The 20,452-nt window shown below is 38.8% G+C and overlaps 2 protein-coding genes across 2 annotated transcripts in view; one reads left to right on the forward strand and one right to left on the reverse strand.

Annotated features, from left to right (window-relative positions):
* Positions 1–3,979, reverse strand: part of fgf14 (fibroblast growth factor 14) — a 117,821-nt gene extending 113,842 nt beyond the window's left edge. Inside the window, exon 1 of the mRNA XM_020633958.3 lies at positions 3,103–3,979. Coding sequence (XP_020489614.1) covers positions 3,103–3,310 — 208 coding nt within the window. The 5' untranslated portion in view covers positions 3,311–3,979. The remainder of the gene's footprint in view (positions 1–3,102) is intronic.
* Positions 3,980–17,983: 14,004 nt separating this feature from the next.
* cfap97d2 (CFAP97 domain containing 2) lies at positions 17,984–20,152 on the forward strand. The gene is made up of 6 exons (XM_065962327.1): positions 17,984–18,073; positions 18,263–18,365; positions 18,488–18,568; positions 19,312–19,430; positions 19,568–19,754; positions 19,860–20,152. Exons 2-6 carry the CDS (start codon positions 18,267–18,269, stop codon positions 20,112–20,114), a joined length of 741 nt encoding a protein of 246 aa, XP_065818399.1. The 5' UTR covers positions 17,984–18,073; positions 18,263–18,266; the 3' UTR covers positions 20,115–20,152.
* The last annotated feature ends 300 nt before the right edge of the window (positions 20,153–20,452 follow it).

Here is a 20,452-nt window from a genome sequence, read left to right on the forward strand (position 1 = left end):
CTGTGTCAAAATATCTTCTAAGAAATCATTGGAGGCTCACAGTCGTGCACTTGCATTCATTTTAAATTTACCTTATGATTTATCCATGATGCATAACTTTAAGTCCCCAACATGATACTATGAAGCTTTTTGGTAATTCTAATCGAGCTGAGACTTTTTTTTCTCACTTTTGTTTTTTCAAGGATCAATTTTTGTTATGAAAACTGGTTTTCTTGGAGACAACAAGCACACCATTCCTATCGTCAACTTTCAAAAACCAGAAATAAAGAAACACTAAATTACAATTATCTATCAAAAAAAACGTTCAAGGTAAATGTAACTTTCCTAGCTACAGATACATTAACACAAAAGTCAAAAATATGTTTACACCACTTTACCCCTGAAAGGTCAATATTTACATCTATCAGCTTAAAATTGGGTTTAAACGGCAGTAGGTGTACAGTAAGTATGTCTAAGCTTAATTTTGCATGGGAAAAGGGATACAGAAAACAATATCAGAATTATAAAACAGATGTTTCAATGTTGACAATACTGACAGTCTTATTGATACAGCTCCGTTGGCTTAGTATCTCTTGTGTTCTCTCAGTTATGTTGTGTTTCTAAAAATAAGTCAAAAAGCTGGAGCAACTATATCTAGGCCTTGCAGCTCAGGCCTCGTGAGCACTACACTGAAAACACCTGCTTCTGTTGACAGAGGGCCACACAGAGGATTGTCTGTCTTGCAACAAAAAAGGTACTACAAATTCCTCTAAGGTTATTAAAGGAACCTCTGTAGCTGTTGTGTGGCTTGTATGACAGTGTACAATCAACGAGTTTGCACTTTTAAGTCGTAAAAAAAACAGTACTGCACCCCACTGACACAGTCTGTATCTTGACCTACTTCATTTCCCAGCAAGCTGCTGGCTTTGTCTGCTGTTTCAACACAAACCCCTATGACTGTACCCACACCACCACTTTATAATAATTCAATAATGAGCCACCACAAGGTAAAGGTGGGCTATGTTATTTCTGAAAGGCATGTGATTTACATCTCAGACATCTGGCAGTGATTCTTATACCAGTTAAAGGGAAGTAAGTTTCTTAATGCAGCTTTTTCACTGACAATCATTCAGTCAGTTTCCCCCAGAGCATAGGCCTCCTGTGTATTTGGCAAACATTGTGACTCTCAAGTAGACTAATCAGCATTTTTACAACTTTGCTATTCCCAAAATGTGGGGAAAAAATGTACAGGTTAATTGTAAAGACTTACTGCTGTTTTTGTGGACATACTTTACATTGAGTCATTTTCCAAAGAAAAAAAAAACATACTTTTATAGATAGACATAAATAACTCCGAGTTTTATGAGTTGGACGCTGCTCCTTCTTTATTCCAAACAAAGATGGCAACCGGATATGACATAACTTATCACCTCACACAAAAAAATGCTTGAATGCTATTTATAATATTACAGTTATATATAAATAATGTCTGTTAAAGTATTATACGCGTAAAAGCAAAGTAGAAAGCTTTTTTCATTATTATTAATAGACTTTTTTGTTTGGAGATCTTTCGATGGTAGTGAAGTACTTCCTGCTTTGTTTCGCGTTTGACTGAATGCTTAATTTCCAACTTGGGACACCGGCTTTATGTGGCTTTATTCTTGAAGCAGCATTAATTAAAATCGGTGGTAGGTGTTTCAAACGACCTACGAGGTGCACACAGAAGTTAACTTGTGTTATTGTTAACTACTAAAAACAGCTAGACTAACCCAGCGGAAGCTCCGTGATTCGACTGCAGTTCACCAAAGTAAAAGTCCAACATAGAAGAACCGATGTCTGCTTCGTGAAAAAGCACAAACTGGTGGTGGCTTGACAGTCTTCTGAATTTTATCTCCGTGTGTTTAAATATTATATAGAATCCGAATGGTTGAAATGCAACTTAAATGCGACTAATAGTGGGTCATGCTTTCATTCTTTGCTCCTGCAGTGTCAGCAAGGCAAAATAGTCCCGCTACAGTATGATGATGATCTACTATACTGCAGCTGCAGTGTGGAGGAACTGTGCTGCTGCTGCTGCTGCTGCTGAGCACATCATCTTCAAACCCACAACATGAGGTAACAAGTAGCCCGCACTACATGCTGTCCACCTGGGGCTTTTCTACCTAACAGCCTGTTGAAATGCACATTCCTTGATACTCTGTTGCATTTGATGACAGCTGTAACTTAATGACAAGGGTGATGTTGAAGGGAAAAGTGCAGTCTGAATCGACTCTGCAGGATTTGCATTAGTGCAGCAGGTCGACCAGTTCCAATTCTGTATGCCCTACTACTCACCTGCACTACCTTTTTTTTTTTTTTTTTTTGTTTTAAACACAAAATTAACTGAGGTGCTTGTGTAAAAAATCATAGGCTACATTGCCAGGCCCGGTTATGATGAATGATGGTCTGCAACAGCCGAGAGATAGACATGAAAGAATAGTCTGTCTCCTCCGGCTGGTTTGCTGAAACACAGCGAGTAGCCCATTTAATCGAGAAGTGGTGTTGCAGAGGGGGGGGAATGCTGCTGCAGTAAACCCGGGGATGGAATAATCTGGTTAAAAAAAAAAAAAAAATCACGTAGGGCAGAATAGAATGACTGTGCGTGGATTTGATCCGCTGAAAAGACACCTTTATAGCGTGTCCGTGTGTGTGCGTCTGTGTGTGTGTGTGTGTGTGTGTGTGTGTGTGTGTGAGAGAGAGAGAGAGAGAGCGCTATTTAAAAAGTTAGGAGATCATGATGCCGTGGTGATGCAGGGGGGCTTATTGTGTGTCTGCGCTGCGCGTCCCCAAACCCTGGACTCGCCGATAGTATAGCTGCACAGAATAAGTTGTCCCCCCCCTCCTCCTCCTCCCTCCCAGCGCCTCTGCATGATCCACTCGCTGCATAAATATGATTGCAGATCTATCACCAGTAGCCTATAGCAAACAAACGAATAACGCACACACACACACACACACACACACACACACACACACACACACACACACACGCACACGCACACACTATGTCTCACAAACTCTCACGCACGCACAACGCCGGTTCACAGCGAGACGCAGGAGTAGGCATAATGGTGATGAGCTTACCACTTGGATTCTTGTTTTTCTTAAGACTCTTGCCACAAAGACACTGCAGCATATGCGTTCCTTTGCTGAAAATGTTCCAAAGAAACCACATTGATTTGGGCGAAGAGCAATCCAGTGGCTTAAACACCCAGATATAGATGAGATCCTTGCGGTTGCATAATAACACAATTGGATCAGTTCTCCAGGACAAGGCTACCAATTGTATCATAGAAAAATAGGTATATCCAAGTCCTATGCGTTTTCATTCACGTGGCAAAATATTCGGCATCTGTCAGACTTCGTAATAACGGTGTGTTTTCTTCTTCTGGCGTATAAAGGATGCCTCCTCAACTAGTCGATAATAGAAAATATACTCTGTAAATTGCATGTGTCGCACCGGGAGGAGACGGGCCGCCAGTAAACAAACACAACTAACGTGAAAACAGTAGAACACGGTGGGTTTCCGAGGAGAAAATCATTGCCTATTAGTTCATCACTCTGAGGAGAGGAGGGTGGATCTGCACAGCATCAAAAGCCAAGGGAGGATGCATCCTATGCACAGACTGCTGCAATGATAGCCCCAACAAAACAGCACTTTGCCGGATCCGGTCCAATTCGTTTCTCCCAGAAACCAGCTTGCTTGGTGAGGTCAGATAACACCAACCTCAGTTTGCATTTCTTCTAGTCCCACACTGCACCGTTTCTCGTAGAGCCAGGCTTTGGGGCTTCTTGCCGTGTCTCCGTGATTCCTGAAGTGTGCGTTTCTTCCCTTTCTTTTTTTTTGTGTGCGGGGTATTTTCCTCCAGCCTTTTTCAGCACCACGCCACTCGCATCTCCAAAAAGTCCGGTGCGCCTATAAAAACATTTGCATAAATTTCCTTTGGTGGCGGAGCTCTGTTAGAAATAGACGGGGAGGAGGGGTTAAATTGAAAGATTGGCTTTCCATTACGTAAACACGTGGTTTCTGCGCCGTCATTTCAGTGATGCTCCTGGAAATTTTTATGATCTGACGGAGACTTTTGTCCCAAGCGGTATTCAGCTTGATTTTCCAACAGATGACAGTGTCTAAAGTGGATTTTTTTCCCCCCCAAAGGATGTGTGCACTACACGTTAAACAGTCCTCATTACAGCCCCTCTGTCTTTATACATTTTCAGTTTCATTTCTAAGCTCTCAGTTTCCTTTAAGTTGGTGCAGTTTGAGGATCAAGATAAGACATTCTGCAAGAAAAAGCTCCAAAGTCACAGGTGTTAAGACTCACCTGTGCTAGCTTAGTGGGTTTGGCTGTGTTGTGTTTGTGTCAAGTCATCTTTCTGAACCAATGCTGCGGAGTGGAGAGGAACCTGGAGGGCTCTGCAACAGATCCCTCAATCAACATTGGCTGCAGAAAAATCTACTTATAATAAAAGTTAATGCACAGAGTGCTTGAAAGGACTTTAATCATCCCATAAAGACAAATCGATATTTAAGGAAATGATTAATCACGACAGGATAAATGTCAAAGCAAATCATTTCTTATTTGTTTCGCACAACATTCAGAATGTATGGTTACATTTACTGGCTGTTTTGTTCTCTCATCCCAGAGGACAAGGGCCGTTAGTGTTGCTCTTGACGACTATTATTCCACTGTATGTGTCTACTTTTCTCCAAGGGTTTGAACATTTTCCATCACACACCGAGAGGAGAACAAGGTGTTGTGTTGCCCTGATGCATATGCCCTCAGCAGGTATGGGTAGTGTAGAAGAGAGAGGAAGTATTTGTTTTTTGCCGGCAAAACTGTGCTTAAGCTTTTTAAAATATGATATGTGACTTGTGGTGTTTGTTGTGAGTTTTTCAAAATTTACTGTTGAGGTTTAAGTCATAGATGTGTCAGCGTGACCCCCTCCAAGCACAAATGGCAGAAACCTGTTTACCTGTCAGTATTAAGAAACTGACCCATTGGATACTTCATATAGTGTTGACCCCACTCACCCCACTTTCATTTGCCTGAAATCATCTCCTGTGGACTATAATACACACAAAAAAGACCAGCATTATGACTCCTCGAAGACCGTTTTCCTTCTTGCTGTATTTTTTTATATTTTAGTCCAGGATAAGTATTGGATTTACTGCCTATGTGAGCTCAAGAAAAAGGAAAGTAAAGTAAAGTAAAGGAAACAGTGTTTCAGTAGATCACCTCATTCATCTTTCCGTTTTAAGAACTTGACTGATATATTTGTTTGCCGATCTTACCAGCTGATATGGACCAATCACAGATATATCCGTTACAGTTATGTTTGTAGTTATGTGTTGGCATGGAAGCTTTATTTCACAGAAATATAATGCAGAAAGAAATTCTTGGAGTGATTAAAAAAATAGTGTCATGGCATAGTTCGTCCAGCAGGGCGTGCTCTGACTGATTAGCGATACTCTCAGCACTGTCTGCTGTATTTCTAGAAGAAGGCCACAGCAGAGCAGCCGTGGTCCAAACTGGAATCGGTTGACAAAGAATTGTCATTTTAAATAGATTTAACATCAGTTTTATTTTGAAGAAATGTATCTTCTTCAAACCTTTACAAAGTCATACCAGTGCACAAGTTGTTGACTATGCAAGGTGAAAATGTATTTTTCATTCCAAAATCTAATACATTTCATATATTGGCAGCCATATTGGAAGTCTTTGAATTTTCCCTCCAGAAATCCATATCCATACTGGTGTGAAAAAAACTGTGTTTTTTGGGCTCTTATTGTTCCATTATAATGTCCTGGCAGTTGCAGGTGAACTCAACATGGGAGACTTTTTAATCAAGAGGTTCTTTTGAGCGGTGTCACGTTGAGTGAGCGAAAGCCAAAGTTTGTGTGAACAAGTATTAACCACAGAGCCGTGAGCTCGATGAGAGACTGGAGGGGTTGATTAGAGTGGGTTGCGTTGTGTGTTCATCTCTGAATTACAGCATTAATCCACTCTAATGACCTAGTTCTGTGGCGTTCAGGTCTTGTCAGTTGTCAGTGATAACTGGTTCCCCAGGGACGTGGGCCACTTCGAAACAAAATGTTTCCTGATTGACTTTTTTTCCACCACATTCTAATTTTTTGCTGTGTCACTGTTTAAAGCCCAACTGTTAAGAAATCCTTATTGATTCTTAAAGCGAGGACTGTCAATGTTTCAATTACTGCGCGCGTTGTGTACCTGCTTGCACATTTACGGTGCCAGGTGTACGCACAAATTAAGAACCGCAGAACACCCACCAACATAAATCCAGTCCACAGGCTCAGACGAGAGGTGGATGGAATGATATCATTTCAAACCTTTATTTATTCCCAAAAAGTCATCGAGGTTTACCTCATTTCCAAATTCCGTCCAGATTATAAGCACATTAAAACAAGCAACAACAGCAGTACTTATAATACATTACAAAAACAATATACCGTAAAACTTAATAGCCTGGGCTTGTATTTCCTTATGTCTATAAAACAACCCTACCTTTATTTGGGACAGGCTTCAAGACGAGACGGCCCTTTAATTATTTTCAAACTAACCTCGCTCAGCAAAGATGGGAAAGGCCCATCCCTCCATAACAATCTGCTGCTCTGTGGGGGAGACTGAGAGAAACCCCTGTTAATATAGTAACTAATGAGTGCTGCGTAAACATATCAGAAAGTCTTCAGTTGTTTAAAGCTTTTTTATAGCTTTAAAATATAGCTTAAGAGATGGAAAAAACATTTGTTTTCATCTTCAAAGCCCGCAAGGTTCACCTTTATTTGTTGTCTTTCTCCTTACATTTGATCTGGATTCAATAATTCAAAACTGAAACGCATCGGGGCCTCTAGTTGAGAGAGTGCGGCAACACCAGGCTAGTACGTGGGACTCAGCCTTAAATTATGATGGGCTTTTGTTCAAAGTTTTACGGTAGATCAAATTTCAATTAAAACACAATAAATTAAAATTGTAAATTAAAGTGGCTCAAAATTGAAATCCTAAACTTTGTAAGAGAGTGAAGAGCTTCAAACGTTGACACTGTGTGCAAACCAATTCAGGCAGTTTCATTCTTACATGTGTGCTGTGCTGCTTCTTCACGTTTCCTGTGAGGTCAGATGAACTCTATGGAGTGATCACAGGCCGGAGCGGAGCTGTGCACTGCAGCTCTCTCTCTCTCTCTCTCTCTCTCTCTCTCTCTCTCTCTCTCTCTCTCTCTCTCTCTCTCTCTCTCCCTCTCTCTCCCTCTGCAGAGGCCTCTCATGTCATCCTCCCTATCGATCTGTCTACTGTAATGTAAAGTATCATAGCACCCTGGAGGATATCGTCTGACAATTTTGTCAGCAATCATTAGAATACTTCTTTTTGATTGCCCTGGCTGCGGCCGGCGGGGGAAGTGGCTCCCTTGTGAGTTTTTTTTAAAAGCCTGTTTACTTCTGGTGGTGAAAAAATAACTTGATTGAAGATGCACTAAGAGATAAATGGACTGGTTCCAGTTTTACTCATATCGTCTCTGTGTTGTTGTTTTACTGTACACATTTTAAAGGCTCACACATTGGGGAGTGTGAAGTATGCATGAATTGCACAAGTGCTATTCTTTAGAGGTTGGACGTAATGAGTGCATCCTAATTCAAACGATTTGGACGGCTATTAGGATAAGTGCTATGTTCTCAATTAGACTGAAGATATTTGAATACATTTAATAAAGTGGAAAGGTGGCAGTAAGTGTGATAAACTGTGCTGAGATAAGTGGATTATGTAACATTAGTAATTGCAAAATTTTAATAATAAATGCCCACACACATCAGTAGCCTGTACCTCAGCATGTTTGTTTGACAGTAGTGAAAATTCCTATTATTTTATTTTTTCCCTCAAATTAAATAAACAATCAAAGAGTAACATTGATAAATGACGCTGGAGCTTCCACCACTTGCATAATAATGTGTAATCATGCAATTAAAGACAATGATGAAGGACTCTGAGCTCATTTGTTCAAAGTTGAATATCATATGCACCATTTTAAATATATATTTCATCACTTTTTTATTATGGACAAACACAACAATGACGTTATTTCTGCTGTAGATTTAAACCAGTGTTTTGACTTTAAGGAAGTTAGACATAATGTGCACTGTCATGAAATAAGCCAGCGTCCTGCCTCGTTAATGATAGTTATGTAATATAATTAAACATTTGAACCTGTTTAAAAATGACTCCCTTCTGTGATTAAAAGCAATACGTTTGTACTTAAAATAGACACTTAAGCACTTGCCAAGGTCATGTCCAATGCTTTCAGGAGCTTCTAGTCTGTCAGACTTTTTTTTAATAACCACATGAAGAGTATATCAAAGTCAAGTAAGAGCATTAAAAACTATCATCCAGCATACTCAGCGCCAACATGTCCACCAATCAGTGAGGGAGAGTCGGTCATGTTTGGACATTCTTAGAGCAAATGTCAGCGAGAAGATGAGCAGCTGCTGGGAACCAAGTCATGGTGAAAGACTTTAATCAAACACACAGGTACAATGTATACAAATAGTTGCATATATATATATATATATATATATATATATATATATATAGTAAGAGTTTGTATTCTAAACATAATCAAACTGATCACCTTCACTCATTTAGGCAACTATATGATATGCACTTGTTTAGGAAGAATGTGCGACGTGATACACATAAATACAGCAAGAAATCAAGTCCTCTGTAAATGTCTCTCTGAGTCATGACTGTCTACAATGAGTGAGAAGCTCGAGTCCTGCCAGCTGTGTTGTTTTCGGCACCATGTTTACATCATGTTTACATAGTCAAGGATTAGCGAAAAGAACACAGTCTACTCACTGCTTATTTTAATGTCACATCAGTGTCTTTAGATCACGGTCGTTCTTTTTCAATTTATGTTCAATATGAAGCTACGAGTTATACTAATGTGCTAACATTAGCCTGCTAACACAACGATGCAGGACACAAGCAATTGTAGCTCAAGCAGAGGACAATTTTGTCTGCCGCTTGTGGCTAATGGTGGTTAATTATGGTGCGTTCTAATTCGCAACCCCTTTGAGTGAGGGCTCCAAGACTATGGGACGACCTGCCGGCAGGTCGGCAGAATCAGTCATCTCTTTTAAGTCCCCTCTTAAGACACACTTTTTCCGGCGAGCCTTTCCTGATTTTTGTTGATTTTAAATTACTATTTAAAATCTAATCTAGTAATTATTAGTTACTATTTTCACTTTTTAGAATTCCTTTAAAAGAATTGTATTGTACCGTTCTTTTAAAAGTGATTTTTATTCCTTAATCTTGCCTTGTTTATTATTCTATGACCTGCCTGTTTTTATATTTGCTGTCCTTGTAAAGCACTTTGTAACTTGTTTTTGAAAAGTGCTCTATAAATGAAGATTATTATTATTATTATTATTTGTGAGAATACTAGTGAAGGGGAGCTGGAGGTGTGCCGCCAGAGGGTAGAGCATAGGCTTCAGAATAGCGGAGGTGTCGCCAAACAGAAGTTTGTTTTGGTTAAATGCTAGTCCTCTAGGGCGACATCTACTGAATCAAAAAGTCACACATTCTTCCTTTAAAGTTGCATTTTTAATCAGAAGTTGTAGATGTATGATATGAAATGTTACATATTGCAGTATGGTATCAAGCTTTGGTTCACCGTCTGATGCTGCTACAGGTACTTGGCTAAAATGCAACAATCATATGTGATGTTGAGACATGGGCTGTAAAACCTCTCCAGCGCACCCACATTGTGACTAATAGGGCAAAAGACCAATAGCACAAATTGAGGAATCCCACACACATAATAACCGGCTCCTCTTTGAATTCCATTGTGACCAACAATTTTCATTATTTCACGGAGATAAGGGCAGTGACACCGGGGCGCGGTGAGGAATCAGGCACCCTTTACTGCACAGCAAGCCGGCCCACATTCACAGAGAGAATGTCTAATTCTATCTACCGGGGTGTTCAGCACAGTGCCCTAGCTTTGTAATGAAGATGTCAGGCCTCATATCAATTTATTTCCCCTTCCATTTTGTCATCTGTGTGACTCATATGATATAGATCTTAACAAAGAAGGCCAGTAAAGAAATGGCTGCCTGCTAAACTATACTCAAATCATCAGTTACGAAGCTTCACATTTAAAAAAAAAACCTTTATAGCCACATCAATAAACAAACCCTACATGAAAATAGACAACATGTCTCTTTCTCCTGCTGTTTTACAAATGTGAAGCCAAAATTACCCCCCTGCCACAAGCAAGACATATTACCCTTTAGCAGTCAGTCTGCACAAAATGGCCCTTTTTATAGCATCAAATCCCTCATTTAAACTTAACTCTGGATAGATAAGATAAGATATGACTTTATTAGTGTCAAAGGACATACTTGTCCCAAAGGATATTCTCAGTATAATGAATACTCAGGCATAGGTCAGCATGATAACATTAGACAGACACCATCTTGATTTAAAAAAAACAAAAAGGGGTTTTATTTATATTTTCTTGACCCATGTCCCATCTTTTAACATGTAAGAGGCGGAGCTTATGACACATACTGCGGCCAGTCAGTAGGATGAGCTCCAAATGTTTTAGCTTCACTTTTTTGGAAGCTTTTTTTTGGAACAAGAAATGATTCCATTATTTGGAAATAAACACAAGGTTCTGCCCTATGCACTTCGAGGTGTACTCTTCTCCACAACAAACCTAGGGTTTAAAAATGGTAAAAACACTGACTACTGTCATTACAAAAATCACTGTTTCTCTGATGCTCTTTAAGAGCTACAAGCAGAGCCTTAGCTAACTGCTGCATGACTTAAAGCTACTGTAGGGAACTTCCAGCATAAATTCCATGGAGCAAAGAAAACAAAGCTTTTTCTGCAGTGTGCTGCTGATCACTTTGTCTATAACACCTACATGACGGCAGGCGTTTCAGGCACTGAAAATACTAGAAATAGTCTTTATGATGATGGTCTTGTTTGCATTGGTTGGTCATAAAGAGACATCAGTATTATGGATTGTTCCATAACCAATAAAATACTTCCCACTGGAGCTTTAAGATCCAGACAACCAGCGGCTAATATATTTTTGTCAGTTACATGATATAGATCAAAAGAGCTTGACATGGATTGATAGAAAAAAGGGTGTTGGCTGTAGGTTTTCCAAGTAAAATCAGAGACTCTCATTGGCTGATAGATGTGTGTGTTGTGGTGCTGAACTTCAAAAACAGGAAGAAAGTACTTGTATTGAAAAGACAAATCTGATTCAGCTGACAAAAGTTCTGATTTGGGTATCGCCCTAAAGGAATTTATGACGGGAAAAAAAAACTGGTAAACTTGAATACGACCTTCAGAACGTATAATCTGCTGCTGTCCCTAGATTAATAAATTCATTTTCAATTAAACTGTCATGTCATCATTACCAAACTGCACATCAAGGGCCTCTAATTTCTCTCCCAGAATGCTTTGTGCTGTACTTAATTTTTTGTCCTTGTTCTCTCCTCCCACCGAACTTCAGAGCCAATTTCTTGGCTGTTCAATAAACGCTATTTTCTGAAATATTAGGAGCCGTTGCAGACTTGTAATCAACTTTGCATTGATTTCAAGTGTTTAATGGATCGGTTGGCGTTCGTTTCAACCTCAGGCTGGCTCTCTGTTCCTTTGAAGTCCATCTCTCCCTCTGTTAAAAACCCAAAAAACTCTGAGATCATTCGTGGTTTCTGCACAAACAGCGTTTTCTTTATTAATCCACATCCGTCACAAAGAGGCGTGGGTGGGAAGCAGTTGAAGTTAGATATTGTACATTTTCTTTAAGGGTGAGGTAAGAAGTGCATTAACTTAGGGAGTCGCCCAAAGTATGGGGAGGGATCTCTGTCTTATGGAGCCGAGAACAAGTGTGCAGATATGAGACATGTGGTCACTCTCATGCCAGGCATTGTCCAGTGCTGATGCTGCCCTTCCTCTCCACCCTCCAAACTAAAGTTAATCTAAAGATACACTTACTCATGTCCTGATAATGTGCAGGGCCTGAAGTAAATCCTTTTTTCAAGATGCCCTTTTAAATCATCAAGACTTCTGAGTTTGTGCTCCAAATTGTTCATGTAAACTCAGATCTCTTGGGATGTAGTCAAAGTTACCCCTAAGTAATTGTGACACATGGAGATGAATGATTTGAGTTTTAAGTCAGAATTATGAGGAAAGGAGTGACTTATTGAACAACACCATAATGAAAATATGGTGAGCAACATATTTGTGTTTTTTAAGATTCAAACAGTTGAACGTGTTATCCTCTTTGAGCTCTCTTTGTCTGCTAACAGTGTAGTTTGAGCCCTCTGCTATTTAAAGAGCTGCCTGTGTCCATGTTTTGTCTTTGCAGTGAGCTTCTTCTTTAAAGGCTGTGATCTGCACTGGCCTGCTCCACATGCCTGTAACAGTGCAGTTACATAGTCCAGCTCATGAACCCACAGTTAACCCCCAACATACAGCCGATGTGCAATCATCTGATTGATTGTTTCCTGCAGTGCCAATAAGATAATCAATATTTCAGCTCCCTGTTTAACCACTGATCTGCCTTTCTACTCTGCTCCGTGCTCTATCTTTATCCTGAACATCTTGTACACAGAGTGCAGTAGAAGACGCTGTTACAGCCAAGATAAAAGATTATCTCGTACTACTTGTACCAGAATAAAACACAACAAGTAGGAGGACGACAACATGTGATACCATCTGGTTATTTAGAGTGTAAAGCGTGAGGTGGTTGTTTCCTCGTGAACTACTTCAATACTTTCACAGCCCGGTTCAACGTGTGTGGAAACCAAACTGGCTCTCTTTTCACAGCATTTATAAAACGGTATATTTGGCAATCCAAATGATACTTAGATGTTTTGAACTGCTTCAGTCGTAGACACACTTAGCTTACCAAAAGTCACTACATATTTATTTTTCTGAAGCTTCTGTTGATTTTTTTTTTTAAATACAATGACATGATGTATCTTTACGATGATCAGTATTCTTCCACGACAGAATATAGTACCTGTTGGATGCAGCCAAAGCATGAAGTTTGAGATTTCTGAGCCTCTTGAAAGCACCTGAACACAACACATGACAGCATTAAAGTTTTAAAATGTGTTCACACTGTCAGCTGCATAGAACAGAACAGAACAGAATAGAAATGCATTAGTTATGTAATTGCACACGTAGAGGACAGTACAGGTACATTGGATTATGTGTGCAATGCACCTGAATAAAACACAACACAACAGTAAAGTTTTAAAATGTGTTCACACTGTCAGCTGCATAGAACAGAACAGAACAGAATAGAAATGCATTAGTTATGTAATTGCACACGTAGAGGACAGTACAGGTACATTGGAATATGTGTGCAATGCACCTGAACTCAGCTTTACACATTTCAGAGATAAAATGGAAACTTTTTTTTTTTTTTTTAAAGGAGTCTTATCCAGTCGATTCTGCACATGAAATATTTGCATAGCTATTATTCACTCACAAATAAATACAGTAATATTGCACATTGTGTTTTTGCAATTTTTCGTCAATTGTTGTTATTGCACTTTGTGTCTATCAAGATGGGGGATATGCTTCCTTGCAAACTTGATATGGCTTCTATCTTATGCTAGAGCTAATGGGGATCTAAATCAACATAAAAACAAACAAACTGAATGTCCTGGGCTCTTCTTCTTAATCTTTACACATGGCTACATAGTATTCTTCGTTACATACTGTAGATTTCTTCCATTTTCAATTGATTTGTTCCACAGGTTCAAAACTCCCGTTATGAACAAAGTGAAAAGGTTTTGAACCATTTAGAAAATCTGGAGAAGGAGCAAGAGGTTAAAGCATCTCTGACATCATGCACTATCTAATGAAAAACTGAATGGTCAGTATTATCCTCTGAGAGATTTAGTAATTGAGAGAAATTGTTTGTTTTTCTGCAGGTTTCAGAGATGAGGGACCTTGCCAGTGACCGAGATGATGAGATGTTCAGAAGAGGTGAAGTTGCCAAGGGAAACAGTAAAACATATAAGTCACATTTAAGAGGTGAAGTCTGAGCTTATATCTGCGACTGTGTCCCAGCAGCCGATTAGTCCTGCATGCGACTGTGCTCGGCCTCACGTTGCTTAATTTGTTATCCTCATAACTCATTCCACTGTTACGTAACAGCACTGTGGGTCTTTTTTAACTTGTAAAGACTGCATCTTCCATTATTCATACGCTTTCATAGCACAGATCTATCTGGGATATAGGCCTGTGTGGGTTTGAGCATTAAAATGGGACAAACTTCCAGCGTTCAGGAGGAAGTGCGGCATACGTGTGCACCAAACGGTTGTTAAAAAAAGCCTCTTTTAGAGGGATAAAGCCCATATCCGAGTCAAAGCATCCATCCCTCCGCAGCCCTGCGTCATTAATGGAGCTGCAGGGCTGAGAGTATAGTGCCTCAGAGTCGTTACCTATTCTACCATCCATTAGCTGAAAATTGTGTTGACTTTGAAAGTACTTTCTATAAATCAAGTGAGAAGGGTTTTCAGATTTTGTTAGAGTTAAAGTTCCGTCACAGCTAACCAGTTCCGTTTAGGTTTTTAGCACAAAGTCGGGAGCAGGAGAAGTAAGAAGAGCACTCCGATACGAAGAGTCAAACATGCAATGTGTGTTGGCTGAACTTTCTGACATGATTACAATGTACAGCGTATGCAGTAATATTAGATATATGCAGAACAGGGTCAACTTCGGAGTAAGAGAGCCGTGTCTGGAGATGTGTCATTTTCCTGCTTCAAGAATCTGATATGTGATCACAGAGAAAGGTTGGGGGAGCTCTTAAGGATAGAAAAGAGACCTTTTTTTTCCTTTGGGATGTTGAACGTCTCCTTTCACAATGCATCACTGTGACAACCTGACGATCTGAAGTGCAGGAATAAAGTGTCCCTTTTCAGAAACCTGACTGCATAATTGAATTATTCCGACAAAAGCATGGTCTGCCGTATTTCTGGTGTGACCTCGGAGGAACTGAAAAATGGGAGAACCTACTTCTTTTTTTTTTTTTTTCAGACATTGCTATTTGATTGCAGGTGCCTGTTTAGTAATGCTAACACTAATAGGAGTGTGATGTAGCCGCCTCTAAACAGGTTCCTCTCATGGGACCTGTTACCGTAGTCACTTTCCATCACACAGGCTAAAAGAAACTTTAAAAAAAAACTTGATCCTTACCTTTGGGAAAGGCTCAAACTCCTTATGATGCCTGAAAATTGATGTGACTATGGTGCTGGCCTCAGGTACAAACAAGGAAAGTAAAATATGAGCTCTGAGGGGAGTCCTGGTATTTGTCTCAATCAGCAGTGACAGGTCTCCTATAGCAGGGGAGACAGTGGTGTGTCTGTCCAGTGGTCCATAAACACAACAACACAAGTGTAAATGAATTCCATTTTTGAATTAGATTGCTACATAATGTAGAGATTATATCCTTACTTAAAATTAGCTATAGGCTCAGATGAGGCTTCTACATTTTCAGTTTTTTTGTTGACATGATCAGAAAGGTGATAATAATTCTACTTTATATTGATAATGGAGGTTGTCGTTGGTGGCGGTGGTATATTAGAGTGCTTGATATTGAAGATCTAGGTGGTCCTGATATTTTGCCCACTCCATTAACAAAATATTAGGAACTCCTTTGAAAACTGAAAATGTAAAAGCTTTGTAAACGTGGAGTTTATGGTAGAACTGTTGTGTTGGATTGTATTTGATTGCAAAAGTGGTGATGTTATGGCTGCTCCTGTTACACCTGCACTAAGATACATTACATCATTTAAACAGGAATGGCAAAAACATTGAGTTCTTTAATCTCTTTGAGTCAGGATTAACACTGACAAAGCAAATCAGACAAAAATACACCTCAGATGTTAGAAAAGCATTTTTTTTTAATTACTATTTGTCATATTTTACAACCTTTAACTTGTTTTAATCTCTGTAAGAGCAAACATATATCGCATTTTGGGTTCAAGATTATGAATTGGTGCATTTGAAAAACCTCACATGCATGTGTTCATGCACAAACTGATGCAAACAAATACACCCTTTTTTCTGTTATGAGCACATACATTGCTGTATTGCATCTTTCTCTGCTCTTAGCCCCACAACAGTGTAATGGAAAATCCACCTTTGGGACTTACCTGGAACAGGTAGCATCCCCTGCCATTTTGAGCATAAAAACATCCCTGATTATCTTAAATACATCATTACCTCCCTTCTTTATTCATGAGGATGATATTTACAGATAACAAAAAGTGTTTAATTGAATCCCTACTGGCCCTAAATCGTTGACAAATATAACATAATTAATCAACAGACATATAAAGAACCCTGAATGAAAGATCAGCTGTATAAACAAAAAGCCAGTAAGTTTTATTTGGTTATAAAAAATGTAAACATCATACATGATCAATTAAGTCCTATTTTTGTAAATTATATTAAATAAAATGAGCTGCAAGAAAACTGCAAGAATTTGAGGTACTATCTGTCCCCATTTAATCCCCCTGTAACCTGCCATCTGTCCTCTGAAAGGTGGACTGGAAACTTTTATTTCCAATAATTATTTCATGAGGGCTCATCTATGCACTGAGATGCGACTCCACTGGACGGAAACAATTTATTTATTTGTGTTGGCACATGTCAAATATAAAGAATCATTACTGCTGTTGTTATACACACATGCAGTAAATTCATAAAACTGCCTATGTGGAACTTCTTGCTTGCATAGTTTTTATGTAACTTTATATTTTAAAGAAAACTAAGTCTTTGTGGCACTACAAATTCAGAGGTTATCATGGTGCGTGAATAAGAGTGACATAGTGATCTATTACAGTTAAATCTATTCCTCTTTCATTGGTGCTTTGGTTCTTCACCCTGGCATGGGATTTGAGTTATTTTGCAATTTAAACTGTCATAGCCTGCTTTACCCGCTAGGAGGGAGTGTTGTGCTGGATGTTCATTCATGAAGTCATATCACCTCAATGAGAGATTCATTCAATAAATCTTTGCTGTTTTGCTCTATTGTAACCTAAAGTCCTAACTGTATTTGGTTCATTTACAAGATTACATCACTTGACATCTCTGCAAATACTGTCTCAATTCTCAGTTCCCCCCAGTTAACTTCATCATTCATTTTGTACTGTATATACCCACTGTTTTTATTTGTATTTGTATTTGTATTTATCTTATCTATTCTGTTTAATGTGTATTTTTGAGCTTTCTTGTCTGTGCTGCTGTAACGCCCGAATTTCCCCTCTGGGGATCAATAAAGTATTATCCTAGTATTATCCTATGACATCAAAGCAGCTCATTGTATAAAAGTGTTTGCTTTTTGTTCAATTTATTCCAAATTAGAGAAAAATATTTTTCCATTTTAGGTGTTTTTTTTGTAATGCCCATTTAGAAATATGTTGGGTTATGACAGCAGGTTTTTTGTGTGGTTCTCTTGTGTGGTTTTAGGGTTTAGTGACTCTTTCAGTTGCTCAGATGAAAGTTTCCAGGTAACTGTTACCATGGCTGTAGTTTTCTGTATGCAACAACAACAAAATACAGTAGCCTACATGCCCTTGACCTCATTTATTCAATCATGTTTGTTTTGTATTCAATGTTAAATTTCGGCATTGGATTTAAATATTTTACGATCAAAAACGTTGACTTAAGTGGAAAGCATGACGCACGTGAAAATGTAGGCCGACCACTTCATTTGCTTTTCCTTGCATGCCCTAATTGTTTAGAAACCGTGAAGAAATAATGAAAACTCAGTTCCATTTTCCAGTAAATTTTCCGCTTTTAACTGTGTGAATCTAATTTTAAAGTCCCTCTTCGCTAATTAACATGTGTGAAACCGTTCATTCATCTCGCGCGCTCTCCAGCTGCTGCCATGGCGACCGCGTATGACTGGCATAAAACAGACTGCGGTGTTTGAGCTCCTGTCGACCTGGACGCTCAGGAGCACTTTGACGGGTGAGGAGACGGGATATCAAACAGTTTGAGAGGTGAGACAGACTCTGTACTAGGTTAATTACCCTTCACATGTACTGTATGTTACGATTGAATCAGAACCACGCAATTAATCCAAAAAGTTTGCTTTATTTGAATGTTCCTTTCCTTTTTGTTAAGTGTTAGACATTGTAGAATTGTTATCTTGTGTTTTGTGTTTGTTTTTGTTTTTTTTGTCTTGACAGGACCATGAAGGCACATCTGGCTCATCAACCTTTCCTTCCCTCTGCAAACAAATTTCTGCAGTTCAAATGGGACAAGGCTTCATATGACTTACACAGGGAAAAGGTCGGTTTGTAAAATGCATTTATATCTCACTTGTCATCCAATCACAAACCAACACAGTAGAATTTCTCAAAGGAACAGTTACTGTGTTTGAAACAAATGTATTTGTTTTTTCCTCATATAAGGTGAAGTCAGCAAAATCAGTGTTAAACACCACTGCACCGAAGACCTACCCTCACCTGACTCAGGGCCTGAAGAAACGAAAGGTTTCTGTTTTTTCATTAATGTTTTCAACTCAACTCACATCATGTTCAGGCTGGCAGCAGATGTTTTCTGTGCTTTAAACAAACAAGGGCGTCTCAAACTCTAAGAAATAAATAGCTAATTTAATATAATTTTTATTTTACTTTGCTATGGGGATAAATTACAATATTTAAAATTCCGTAATGATTTGAATCTTGGTTTTTTTTAAGTGCCTGAGTAAAACTGAATGTACTGTGTTAATTAAGCAACACAAACCAGAAGGGAGTGCTGTTGTCCTGAGTATAGGCAAGGTAATCAAATCCGTGCTAATATTAAGTACACCAGCAAAACCTCTTGTGAGCTTTTATACAACAGTTCTCGCAAGTGGCATTTATATAATCAGTAAAAACTGCATCAACAGAATTTGTGTCCATGTGCCTCCACCAAAACTTCTGCAACTTAACTGTACCTGTGCTTGTACCTGTACAAATGCTACTTTATGATTGTCTACACCTTACAATTCACAGCTTTATAAATGTTATTTAAGAAGAAATATTCTCCAAATTTGCTCTGCAAAGTTTGCCACAATGTTGCTGAATCTACTGTTTGCAAAGAGCTTTGGAAAGTGATAAAAGACCCGGTGCTGTTGTACTCCATACTCCATGTTGTACTAACTGTTGTATAAATTGCAGTACTTCTAATTTTGGAAAGAGCAGAACATTTTTATTCATGTTAATACTTGTTTTTCGCATGTTATTGCATTAAGCTTGCAGAGGAATGGAACATGAAGGTGCAGAGGGAAAACGATATTCTTCTTGAAAAGATATTTCACATCATGAAGACATCTGGAGGAGTTGACGACAGGAATTATTATAAAAGAAAAAGGTTAGCTGGTGTTCAAGTAGAAACAATGTGTAAAGATTCATATGAATAAGTCAGGCAACAAAGTTGTACTGACAAAAAAGGGGCACATTGAAACTAAAAACACAGTTTCTTAAACTTGTTTGTTGTCATCTTTTAAGCCTGGGTAAGGAGAGAAAACATCAGGAGTTGCTCCGTATTACCAATGAAAATCAAAAGATCCTGGTCCGTCTGGACCATTGTAAGTCTAACTATAATGTGAAGAACTTGCATAAGGACTGGCACAAAAATGTCAAGCTGATGGACATTATCACACGCTACCCCGGAGGATGGAAAAATCAGAAAGAGGTCACATCTTCCTCATCTTTTTAGATAACTTTACCTTGCTGCTTGTATAATCTATATGACATCTTAACTACTTAAAATGATCTTTCTCCTTTGTGTTAATATCAGGGTCAAGAAAAACCAAAAAAGAAGTCAAGCGGTTGTGGTAAAGGCCAAAAGATCAGTCCAGACATAACCACTAAGAGTCTTGCAAGCAACAAAGCCATGAGCAAAGTAAAGTCTAAGGGGAACATTCAAGTTACAGCTGATTCCGCCATTCATACTGCTGAAACATCTCCTCCACTTGATGGTGCCAAAACTTCCAACAACCCTCATACACCTGAAACACCCAAGAAGGAGCCTGAAAATCTTTCAGAAGGATAAAATATCCATGTTTTCTGCACAATAAAGATTCTTTCAGTGACAATATAAGCTGTTTAAAAGTTATTTTTGTGCCTTAGTATTGGACCTAAAAGTTACGTAACTGATATGATCTAGTAGACCGGCTGGATTATAGTACCAGATTAAAAATCATAAAAAAAAGAGCAATAGTTGCCTGCATGTGTGCTTAGAACACACTCAAATATAGTATAGCAAATTGTATATAGATAGATTGTATATATAGAGAGAGATTATAAGGAACACAGGAAGTTAATTTAATAAATATTAATCATTGAGCTGTGGAAAAGGGGTAGGATTAAATAAGTTTTATACTTCTTCCT

This window comes from Labrus bergylta, chromosome 13 (assembly GCF_963930695.1).
Source record: "Labrus bergylta chromosome 13, fLabBer1.1, whole genome shotgun sequence".
NCBI classification, from domain to species: Eukaryota; Metazoa; Chordata; class Actinopteri; order Labriformes; family Labridae; genus Labrus; species Labrus bergylta.

Bases quoted from the DNA above. Each gene is read 5' to 3' on its own strand.
- cfap97d2 (XM_065962327.1), top strand. From the start codon at position 18,267: ATGAAGGCACATCTGGCTCATCAACCTTTCCTTCCCTCTGCAAACAAA. The intron at 18,569-19,311 runs GTTTCTGTTTTT...TATTGCATTAAG, and splicing joins AGGGCCTGAAGAAACGAAAG to CTTGCAGAGGAATGGAACAT. The intron at 19,755-19,859 runs GTCACATCTTCC...TGTTAATATCAG, and splicing joins GATGGAAAAATCAGAAAGAG to GGTCAAGAAAAACCAAAAAA.